The sequence below is a fragment of the Carettochelys insculpta genome, chromosome 1 (assembly GCF_033958435.1).
Source record: "Carettochelys insculpta isolate YL-2023 chromosome 1, ASM3395843v1, whole genome shotgun sequence".
Classification (NCBI taxonomy): Eukaryota; Metazoa; Chordata; order Testudines; family Carettochelyidae; genus Carettochelys; species Carettochelys insculpta.
This window is the reverse complement of record NC_134137.1, coordinates 324,619,730-324,632,105: the sequence shown is the minus strand read 5'-3', so window position 1 is coordinate 324,632,105 and position 12,376 is coordinate 324,619,730. Positions and strand designations below refer to the sequence as shown.

The 12,376-nt window shown below is 46.7% G+C and overlaps 1 protein-coding gene across 1 annotated transcript in view; it reads left to right on the top strand.

Moving 5' to 3' along the window:
- Positions 1 to 12,376, top strand: part of CNTN1 (contactin 1) — a 187,105-nt gene that overhangs the window by 64,363 nt on the left and 110,366 nt on the right. The window contains exon 12 of the mRNA XM_074984080.1: positions 784 to 959. Within this exon, the coding sequence (XP_074840181.1) occupies positions 784 to 959 (176 nt within the window). The remainder of the gene's footprint in view (positions 1 to 783; positions 960 to 12,376) is intronic.

Below are 12,376 nucleotides of genomic sequence, written 5' to 3'. Positions count from 1 at the left end.
TCCACTTATCATGGGTGTGCCCAGATTTTCCATGGTACCATGAAGATTGTTTACAGCCACCAGTCCTGGCTATCAGTGTTCTGTGCTATTTTTAGCAGTAATTTACCCCTAAATGTCTTCTAAGAGCCCAGTAAGCAGAGGAAGTGTGGGTAATACATGCTCATCAATATTGACCTCCTGTGGTCTGGCAAATTCTCTTGTTTGGCACTGGTCAGGTCATGAGGGTGGCAGACTAGAGATGTTCAAACTGTATTTTTCTTCTTCTACTCTCTTCTGCCCTTCCCACCATACCTATTTGATGTATAATTATACATTTGTTTTCTGAACTGATGTTTTACAATCCCACTTTCTAGGTTGGAGTAATGAAATGAGAGTACTGAGAAGTGCTCCCCTTTCATTAATGATACAGTTAAAAAAACAAACTTGTTAGGTACAAAAATGCACAATATGTCATGCAAAATGGATCCTCTGACTTTTCTTCTGGGACAGCAAATCACTCAGCATAGTTGGTTATAGTCCTTGTAATCAAGAGGTTAAAATATGTATTATCAAGGAATGAGCAAACAAACAGCAGGACGTTTCAGTGGTAAGAGCATTGTCCCTTTCCTTAGGATAACTTCCTCCCCATAGTTGTAATCAATATTCCCCTTTGAAAAGTAGTTGCATAAATAACATGGAAATCAGCTAGTTCTTTTCATGTATAATCAAACAGCTAGATTTGCATCTGCATCTGCATCTGCACTTGTTTGTTAGAATTTTCCGTGTTTTCTTTTAACTTCACAGAAGCTACGAGGATTACTTTGGCGCCAACTAATGTTGATGTCACAGTTGGAGAGAATGCCACCATGCAGTGTATTGCCTCCTATGATACCACATTAGACCTGACATTCATTTGGTCTCTAAATGGCTACATGATAGATTTTGAAAAAGAACATGAACACTATGAGAGGAGCGTTATGGTAAGATTCTGCAGACCCTCGTTTGATATGTGACATTCTTGTGGGGAGGGTTCTGTATATTTCAATGTATTGGTTCATGCCCAAGAAAATGCATCTGGAATCACTTCTTTTAAAAAGCCTAAAATTGTAAAACCAGATCAAGGTCTCTGCCATTTACAGTTCATTAGTTATTTCATAATGGAGGAGTTAAGTTGTTTGTAAAAAATCCTCATCGTCCCAGATTTTTCGATCCCTGGCCTGTTCTTTTGACAGAGCAGGGGCTGTGTGGATGGACACTATCGAAAGAGCAGATTAATATTTCGATCTGCTTTTTTGTGTCTGGACACGCACTTTTGAAGGATGATCTTCTAGAAGATCATCTTTCAAAAGAGTGCTCTAGTATAAATGTGGCCTAAGTATGTAGATGTTAAGTGCTATTACAAAATGCATTTTTGTGTACAGCAGCGTGTAGCTGCTGTGTAGACATGAGCTGAGTGGGGATGTGACGACACCTTTCACATATCTTATAGGTTTTTAAAAAGAAGGAGGAAGAAAAAATATTCTCAGTAACTCCTGATGATGAGGACAAGAAGCAATAGCCTTGAACTGCAGCAAAGGACATTAGAAAAAATCTTCCTAGCTGTCAGGGTTGTTAGGCTCTGAAATAAATTGCCTAGGAGATTGTGGAATCCCCATCACTGGAGATTTTTAAGAGCAGTTTAGACAAACACCTTTCATGATGGCCTAGATGGTGATTGGTCCTGCCATGAGAACAGGAGGCTGGACCTGATGACCTGTAAAGATTGCTTCTAGTTTTATTATTATATGGGAATGTGTCAATTTTGACCAGTTTTTCAATGTTTCAATTTATTCAGGCTTGAATAGCATGTTAAAATATTGATGCTATTTTAAATTTCTGTTTATTTAATACAGTGTACATATAACATGAATTTTAATTTATTAATATAATATAAAAGTCTAATGGAATTGTGAAACCAAGAGTCAAAATGAAAGGCTTCAATGCTGTCAAAATGAAACTTTTTGATAGTCCCGAATCAGAATTTTTTCAGAAAAGAAATTAAAAGAAAACCAAAAATGGAACCGTTCTGATTCAGATCAAAATCCTTCTTTTTTTAATTGTCAGAATTTCTCTGGGAAATTCTGGTTCCTGGCAAGTTCTATTGCTGCTGCATAAGACTCTTCATGGACTTTGCCAGACAAGGAGAGTAGTGCTCTGATGCTAGTTGAAGAGCATTGAAGCTCTGAGTCTACATCTACGCTACAATGATCCGTCGACAGAAATCACTGTCAGAAGATATCTTCTGACAAATTGTCTGTCAACAGATTGAGGCCAGACACCAAAGCAGATCAAAGAAGTAACCCACTCTGTTGGAAGAGAGAGGCCAGACTGCCCAGCTGCTCTCTCTACACAACGGCCACTGGAACCCCATCATACAGGGTTGCATGGCTGGTAATCCCTTCTGGGAGCCCCAGCGAGGCATGCCCTTAAAGAGATCTCCACAGACACCTGTACCCTGCCCATGCTGAGGCTTACCTACCTCCTTGAGGGATAGCATAGCTAGTGCAGGGCTCCCGCTCTTTCTGAGAGAGACTTCACGCCTTCCAGTCAGCCATTGTGCCAGAGCAGCCCCCAGGCTTGCACTGGCCTCACACACAGTTGCTTCAGTTGCTGCTGAACCTGATCACGGCCATCTTCCACCTCCTTTCCGGGGACATGCCTGACACTGCTTTGAGGAGCACACCGTCAGTGCCATGTGGGCCCACCTGTGATTGCCCTCCTGGGTGATCAGGCGGGTCTGGAGGCACAGCACCAGTTCTGACTGGTGGGATTGACTGGTCATGGGGCAGTGTGATGATCAGCAGTGGCTCCAGAACTTCTGAACATGGAAGGACACCATTCTGGAGCTCTGTGCCTGGTTCGCCCCTACCCTCTGGAGACAGAACACCCCGCTGCTGTGTGCAACCCCTGTGAAGAAGTGGGTCTTCCCCACCCCTGACAGCTGCCTCTCCATCGGGAACCAGTTCAGTATGGGGGAATCCATAGTCAGGGCTGTCCTCATGCAGGTGAGGCACTCTCAGGCTGCAGGCCCTTAACAGGGTGTGTCTTGCCTGAGGATGGCCCTTGGGAGTTGGGGTCGGATGTGTGAGAGGTAGGGCTGGGAAGGTGTAGCCAACCAGGCTCAGGTTCCCCAGAAAAGAGGCTGCACCCAGAAGGCGAGTGCTATATTTGGTTTATTGAAAGCGCGTGACACCCGCGACAGGAGTCCCGGAGACGCCGCAGTCACCAGTGGGGGGAAAACCTGACGCGTTGGAGCTTTGCTTGGGGAGAGGCTCTGTAACAGCCCTCCTAACACTAGCTGATAAAGCTGAACTCATTAACATAAGATTGCCTAAAACTGCCTATGCATTTCTTATCACTATCTCTTGTGGCCTACTGCCAGCGTAGCCTTGAATTCTTGGCAAGCGTGCCTTGTTCTGCAGTAGTTCCCATGGCAGTTATTTTGCAGCTTTTCACCTTGCACAGACTCGTCTGTTTAGATTCTCCTGAGGATTCACAGAGGGGTCGGACTGCACTCTTGACCGTTACAATGTCTTTTCGCACCCTACAGAGGGAGAAGCCCTGTCCCTGGGGCACTGTGCCATCCCACCCTCATACAGCCCTGCTGTTGGGGGGCACCCTCATGGGAGGGCATCCAGAGAGCTTGGGAGCAAGAGAACGGGAGTGGGCAGAGGAGCCCACTGGGCCCCAGAGGCTCTGCCCTTTGCTCCCTGACGTGTGTTTGTTCTCCTCCCCTTGCAAGTCGTGATGGCCATCAACACACTCCTGCTGTGGAGGGTCATCCGTCTGGCAGATGTGGATGCCACCCTGGGGTTCCCCATCTGCTTTGGGGTGATCAGCAGGACCCACATAGCCATCCATGCCCCAGACCACAGCATGGCCAGGTTCTTCAACCAGAAGGAGTATTACTCCGTAGTACTGTAGGCTCTGGTTGACCACCATGGACAGTTATCAACATGTACGTCGTGTGGTCAGGTTGGGCACATGATGCCCATGAGTTCTGCAAATCCAGCCTTTGCCGGAGGATGGACACAGGCGCCTATGTCCCCCACCAAGTGCTGGTGGTCAGGGATGTGACCATGACATTGTGAATGTTGGAGGGTGCCACCTAGCCTTTCATGTACTGGCTCATGAAGTCCTACACCAGGCAGTTGGACCTGACCCAGGAACTGTTTAATGCCCCACTAAACCAAGCATGCATGCAGGCTGAGTGTGCCTTCGGCCACTTGATGGCATCCTTACCCACCTGGGTATGGGGGGAGCACGACATCCCTGCAGTAGTGGTGGTGTGTTTTGCCCTGCACATCTTTGTGGAGGAGAACATAAGAACATAAGAACATAAGAATGGCCATACTGGGTCAGACCAAAGGTCCATCGAGCCCAGCATCCCATCTGCCGACGGTGGCCAATGCCAGGTGCCCCAGAGAAGGAGAACAGAAGACAATGATCAAGTGATTTATCTCCTGCCATCCATCTCCTGCCCTTGTTCTGAAGGCTAGGGCACCATACTTTATCCCTGGCTAATAGCCATTTATGGACCTAACCTGCAAAAATTTATCAAGCTCTTTTTTAAACCCTAATAGAGTCCTGGCCTTCACAGCCTCCTCGGACAAGGAGTTCCACAGGTTGACTGTGCGCTGTGTGAAGAAAAATTTCATTTTATTAGTTTTGAACCTACTACCCATCAATTTCATTTGGTGTCCCCTAGTTCTTGTATTATGGGAAAAGGTAAATAATTTTTCTATATTCACTTTCTCCACACCATTAATGATTTTATATACCTCTATCATATCGCCCCTCAATCGCCTTTTTTCCAAACTGAAAAGTCCCAGTCTCTCTAGCCTCTCCCCATATGGGACCCTTTCCAAGCCCCTAATCATCTTAGTCGCCCTTTTCTGAACCTTTTCTAATGCCAATATATCTTTTTTGAGGTGAGGAGACCACATCTGCACGCAGTACTCGAGATGTGGGCGTACCATAGTTTTATATAGGGGAAGTATGATATCTTTTGTCTTATTATCGATCCCTTTTTTAATAATTCCTAACATCCTATTTGCCTTACTAACTGCCGCTGCACACTGCGTGGATGTCTTCAGAGAACTATCCACTATAACTCCAAGATCCCTTTCCTGATCTGTCGTAGCTAAATTTGACCCCATCATGTAGTACGTGTAATTTGGGTTATTTTTTCCAACATGCATTACCTTATACTTACCCACATTAAATTTCATTTGCCATTTTGCTGCCCAATCACTCAGTTTGCTGAGATCTTTTTGTAGTTCTTCACAATCCCTTTTGCTTTTGACTGTCCTGAACAACTTGGTGTCATCTGCAAACTTTGCCACCTCACTGCTTACCTCATTTTCTAGATCATTGATGAACAAGTTGAACAGGATCGGTCCTAGGACTGACCCCTGGGGAACACCACTAGTTACCCTCCTCCATTGTGAAAATTTACCATTTATTCCCACCCTTTGTTTTCTGTCTTTTAACCAATTCCCGATCCATGAAAGGACCTTTCCTCCTATCCCATGACCACCTAATTTACATAAAAGCCTTTAGTGTGGGACCGTGTCAAAGGCTTTCTGGAAATCTAGGTATATTATGTCCACTGGGTGCCCCTTGTCCGCATGTTTATTAACCCCTTCAAAGAATTCTAATAGATTAGTTAGACACGACTTCCCTCTGCAGAAACCATGCTGAAGGGGGAAACCTTTCTCCCAGGATTGGGGGTGGACACCAGCTGCACATACGAGCAGCTGGATGTGCCGCTCTGATCTGCCATGCCCATAGGGGTGGGGTGTGGATCTGGAATGCCCAATGACCCTGCACAGGGGAAGCCCCCCCGTGGAGGCCTCGACCTGCAGTCCTACCCCCTCCCCACCATGACCCCTCCCTTCACCCCTTTACTCCTCCCAGATCTCTCCCCAGTAAAGAGAGATACAAGAGTGGAGAACAAAGAACCTCTTTGACTTTAATGTGGATAAATGTGTTCAAAATAAACCTTGTGATAAGAAACTATTTACAGTGTGCAATAAAAAATAATTATATGCAGTTGGCGGGGGCCTTGTGGACGGGGCGGCATCAGTCCAAGGAGGCTGCAACCCCACAGCGGAGCGCGAGCCTGAGTGGTCTCGTCCTCACGATCCCCTCCCACCACAGGTTGGGAGTCCCTCTCAGAGCTGGGTTGGAGCTGGGAGCACAGGGAGATAATGGAGGTGGTGGGGCTTCAGTGGGGTTGGTCTTGGCAAGGGGAGCAAAGGGGGCCTGAGGAGCAGGGGGGCCAGCCATGGCCATTGCCCACTGAAGCAGCTGCAGCACACCTGGGAGCAGGGCAAGGGGGCAGGGATGAGGGGTGTAGGGGCAGGAGGAGTGGCAAGGGGAGTAGGGGCAGCAGCCACAGGCACATGGGCCAACTGGTCCCACCAGACACCGGTGGCAGCATCATAGTGGGACATCAATTGGTCCTTGGCCTGTGTCCATCCCCCCCTTCCCAAACCTGCCACTTCCAGTCGTCCCACAGCTGCTGCTCCAGGAGGTTGGTGAGCCTCCATAGGGCAGCAGTGTGGGCCCACTGGAGGTCCTGTTCTTGCTGGTGACAGTCCCTTCTGCTGCGGCCCCTCCCTCACAGTGGTGTGTTGCTGGCCCACCCTGGTCCTGTTTCTCAGCTGGCTCACTCTGGTGCCAGGGTGGATCTGGCTGGTACTGGCAGGGAGGTGGGGCTGGTCCCAGCCCTTGGATGGTGCAGCTGTAAGGAAGATGTGGAGGAGAGATGGTGAATCATTCATGCAACACAGCCTCTAAAGCCCCCTACTGAGAGTAGCAGTCACCACCTGCCAGGCCAAGGGACGGGGATGTCCCAGGAGCACAGGCATGTGTGCCCTGCACAGTGGACCTTGCTGCAAGGGGACCCCATGGTGCCTTGGTGACCAAGCTAACCGTTGCAGGTTCATCCCCCCAGGGAATGAGCTAGCAGCCAAGAGAAGTGTCTGGTCACAGAGTGGTCAACTCATGCATGGCAGGTGATCCAGGCACATCCTGGCCCTCCCGAGCGCCCCCACACATGTGTGCAGGTCACGGCACTATCTCTGGGAGCAAGTTCTGGGGTCAGGCTGGCATCTAAGTGGCTGGCCCACTTCCAGCCATGGCAGGGGCTAGAAGACTCCCTCTCCCTTGGGGCTTTGGCTCATCCAGCCTCCTGTGAGTCCTGCACTCGTGCTTGGGGACTGTTATCTTGCACATGGTTCCACATGCTAGGACTGCAGTGCAAGGTCTGGCCCGAGCTGGCCTGACAAGCCTTGCAGCAGTTCTCTTCTGCGCCCATCCCCGTGCCCTGGGGTGTGTGACACACACAGGGTACTTACCGGAGGGTCCATCAGGGAGGTCCAAGGATGTCCTGGAGGTGGCCTGGCTTGATGGGCCCAAGTCCATGGTGATCACGAGGGTGCTCCCGCTGGCCTTGGTCCCTGTGTCCGCTTCTGGCTCCAGCCGGGTTGCTGGCTGCTCCTCCTCCTCCTCCTCTGGCTCCAGCAGAGGTGTGGGGTGGGGGGCATTCTCCTTGGCCATGTCCATGGCAGCAGTTGGTGGGAAGGTGTCATTGCCTCTCAGGAGGTGGTGCGGGTCCTGATAGTTGGACAGGAGGTTGGTCCTGCCCTTGACCTCAGGCCAGTGTTGCAGGTCCAAGAGTACCCCGCCAGAGTTTCTTAACCTTAGCCTGCCCCTGTTCCATGGTGTGGGCGGGGTGGCCCTGTTCTGCCAGGGCCAAAGCCATCCACTCCTATGCAGGGGTGTTGCGCCTCTTGGTGGAGGGGTCCAATAGGATATCCTCCTTGGTCCAGGAGCTCCAGAGGTCCTTTATCCCCAGTCCAGTCCATGCTGGGGCCCAGTGTTTCATGCTCTGGGGTGGAGGCTCCTGGGACCCCTCCTGTGGCTTCCTAGCAGGCCCCAGAGGTCATGTGTGGCTAGCTCACTGGCTGGCTCACCACTTCACCAAAGAGCAGAAGGGAATGGCACTGGGAGAGCTGAGCAGAGCAACATCTGCTGGGCTGCTTCCCTGCTATCCACTTCCTTCCATGGGGTTACTCGGGCTCCCTGCGTCTTTAAGAATGGCTGGAGGGAAGGTACCTAGAGCTGTGATTGCCGTGGACAGGACATCCCCCAGGCCAGCTGGCCGGCACCACAGAGGACTTATCTGTCGGCAGAAAGCGTGCCCCCCACATCCCCCAGAGCATCAACACTTACTGTCAACAGATTCTGTTGAGAAAGGCGTTCTGCCTTCTGAGCAAATGGCAGAAGGCTGTTGATAGAAATGCTGTATTCTGTCAATTTACTGTCGACAATACTCTCTAGTGTAGACACAGACAGACTTAAATTTCCTGCAAAGTACTTTATATAAATCAGTTTAAACTCTAGTAGCAGCAAAATAAAAATGTCTAGAATTGTACTTATCAGTTATTTCTAGAATTATGGAATGTGTGTATCCATCTCAGTGTCATCCAAGGAAAATGATCTTTTCCATGTTTATATCTGAGGATTGCTTTCCTGAAGTGTATTTAAATTTATACTTTTGCACTGCTCAGTATCATGTCCCTGGCAGAAGCCTGAACCTTCAGCCTGCTGACATCTCTTTGCTTAGCTAACAACAGAATGAAGTCTTAGTATCTGTCAAAACCTTCCTTAAAAATACAAGAGCTCAGAAAATAGAGACGCAAACCCTCTACTAGACAGAAAAAACCCTCTCCTTGAGGAGACTAAAGTGAAGATTGTCCTGATCCATTGATCTGTAGTCCCCTGACCACAGTCATGCTGAGAAGTAATTTAGGCTTGAGCTCAGATATGTGCCACTAAACTGAAGGCTGGGATTGCAAGTGTAGATTAATCAAGTGCCTTGGTGTGGAGTAATGGAGAAAATTCGTTGACAGGCACTTTTCCTCACCTTAGCCTGAGTAAAACCAGAGGAAGAAAAATGGCTTTATGGAGTGGCTGAGCTTTGTCAATCTGTTAGCCATGTGCTCCACTTCCCCACAGTTCCTGCTTATGTGGGGGATGCGGGGATAATGTTGCTGTTGCACTGTGGCAAAACCCTCAGAGCCACATCTCTGGGGGCTGGTATGCAAAGTGGGTAGGGGGTGAGCTGTGGCCAGAAAGGGTTGGGGCTTGGGGGCCGGGAAAGGACAGACTCCTAGCCTGCCAGTACTCCTGGGCCATATTGTACAACTGTGCCAGCTGGGGGTGGCCTGAGGGCCATGAGTTTGAGATCCCTGATTTAAACTAAATGGATGAATAAACAAAAATAGATCAGTTAGGGAAGTGGACTTAACTGAAGAACTCAAAAAATTGAGTGTGGAGCAGGGTTGGAATTATTTAATTCAAAGTTGCAGATTCTTTCTGAAATCTGCACCCTGAGCAAGGGGAAAATATCAAATGGAAGAGATGCAGACAAAGGTGAATAAGCAAGCATCTTAAACAGGTGATTAAGAGAACATAGAAAGCCCACAAGGATGGAAAATGGGATGGATCATCATGGAAAACTACTTATTGGAATTCAGAAAGTATAAGAAAGAAGTGAAAATTGCCTGTGGTTGAGTGGAACTGGACCTTGCAAAGGGAATTAAAATGAACAGTAAAATGTTCTATGACACAATAAATAAAAAAGAAACCAAGGAAAGACGTGGGGTTGCCATCTCAACTGGAGATTAAAGATAATCTAGGCAGCGCCCAACACCTAAACAAATAATTTGCCTCAAGTTAATTGGGCTAATCAGGAGTTTAGCAGTAGTGCTGGAGTGGCTAATGAAATAAGGCTGTGGAAATAGAAATTACCCCATTCAAGGTGGAACTCAAATTCAAACAGCTTAATGGGACTAAACTGGGCGCAGGAGGGCTGGATAATCTCTATCCAGGGCTATTAAAGGAAATGGCACATGAAATTACAAGCCCAATAGCAAGATTTTTTAATTAGACTGTAAACATGGGGGTCATACCGTGTCTGGACAATCATTAATATCGTAACTGTTTTTAAGAAAGACAATGAAAGCGATCCCAAAAAGAGCAGACCAGTTAGTTTGATCTCAGTTGTATTCAAGGTATAGGAACAAATTTTAAAAGAGACAGGACATGGAAGTAAACAGTACAGCTGCATCTGCATGGTCCTTCCCTTTCGGAAGGGGCAGGCAAATGTGGCCAATTGAAAATGCAAATGAAGCACAAATTTGCAAATCTCGTGCCTCATTTACATACTCTCATGAGATTGAATTTCCAGACGTGATATTTTCAAAAAAAAAACCAACCAGCCATGTAGATGGGGTTCCTTCTAAAAGAAACCCCGTTTTTGAAAGATCCCTTCTTCAAACAAAATAGGAAGAAGGATGCTTTCAAAAGAAGGGTTTCTTTTCAAAGGAACCCCATCTACACAGCTGGATTTCTTTTTTTGTGAAAATATTACTTCCAGAAATGCAATCGCATGAGAGTATGCAAATGAGTCACGAGGTTTGTAAATCTGTGCCTCATTTGCATTTTCAGTAGGCCATCTTTGCATTCCCCTTTCCAAAAGGGATGGGCCATGTAGACGCAATTTAACTGGGATAAAATGTGACACAGTTTTACAAAACATACTGTGCCAGACCAAACTCATCTCCTTCTTTGAAAAGAAAATTGATTTTTATTCTAGACAGGATTTGTAATAGCACTAATCTACTTAGATTTCAGTAAGGCATTTGATACAGTTCCACATGGGAAATGATTTGTTAAATTGGTGATGTGGATTAACATAAGAAATCGAAGGTGGATAACAAAATGGTTAAAGAGGAGACCTCAACTGGTCATATTGAAAAGTGAATTGTCAGGCTGGATGGAGGTTACCAGTGGAGTTTCTCAAGGATCACTTTTGGGACCAATCTTGAATACCATTTTTATTAATGATCTTTGCACAAAAAATGGGAGTGTGCTAATAAAACGTGTAGACGACACAAAGTTGAGAGATAGTGCCAACATAGAAGAGGCCATGAATGTCAGGCTAGAAGATCTGAATGAGCTTCTAAACTGGAGTAACAGAAATGTGATGATATGTAATAGTGCAAAGTGCAAGGTCATGTATTTACAGACTAACGAGATTTTTTTTCTATAAGATGGGGATTTATCAGTTGGAAACAGTGAGGAAGAAGACCTGAATGTATTGGTTGATCACAGGATGACTAAAGCCACCAATGTGGTATGGCTAACGTGAGCCTAGGATGCATCAGGAGAAGTATTTTGACTAGAGACAGGGAAGTGTTAGTACCGTTATACCAGGCACTGGTGGGACCTCATTTGGAACTCTGTGTGCAGTTCTGGACTCCCTTGTTTAAGAAAGAGTGATTCAAAATAGAGCAGGTTCAGAGAATATCTACTAGGATTATCAGTGTGGTGGAAAATCTACCTTCTGAGACAAGACACGAAGCCTGTTTCTACACATGCCACTTTCTCCAAAAGTGGCATGCTAATAAACAGCCCAAAATATGCTAATGAGGCATGTATGTAAATTCCTGACACCTCATTAGCATAAGGTCATGTGATTTGGAGTCCGAAAGACGATCTTCTGGACTCCAAAACAGTGTGTAGAAGTGTGGCCCCTGGGAGGTGGGGGGGTCTTCCGGAAGTAAGTCCTTCTTCCGGAGGCCCCTTCTTCCCCAAAATTTTCAGTTAGATCCTGAAAAGAGAATGGAAAGAAACTGTCCTAAGTGGTGACAGGCAGCAGAACAAGGAGTAATGGCCTGAAGTTATAGAAGGAGAGGAGTAGGTTGGATATTAAGAAAAACTACTTCACGAGGAGGGTGATAAAGCACTAGAATGCGTTGCGTAGGGAGGTGGTGGAATCTCCATCCCTAGAGGTTTTTAAGTCCCAGCTTGACAAAGTCCTGGATGGAATGACTTAGTTGGGGTTGATCTTGCTTGAAGCAGGGGCTGGACTCGATGACCTCCTGATGTCCCTTCCAGCCCTCTGATTCTGTGATTTTATGATTCTATAACCAGGAGTAAGGGTGGTGTGCTTCAAAAAATTCTTAGTGTTCCATGCAAGTTTTTGCCTAGAATATGGTATATGAAATGACCATCAGCAGTTTGTCTTCATTTTGTATCCAATTAATCACTTATAACAGGAATACATATTCCTATGTTTATTATTTTTCAGTTACTATATCATTCATATTTTTTATTCTTCGAATTTTCTTCATCATGTTGCAGTGCCTCCTTCTGGACAACAGGTGGCAGCTTTGCATAAGATTTCTAATTCAATGGTAATTGGGATTTTAGACAGCCTTTTACCAAACCTATTAGGTCGGAATAGTTGAATCACATTTTACAATGCAACTTGCAAAGCATA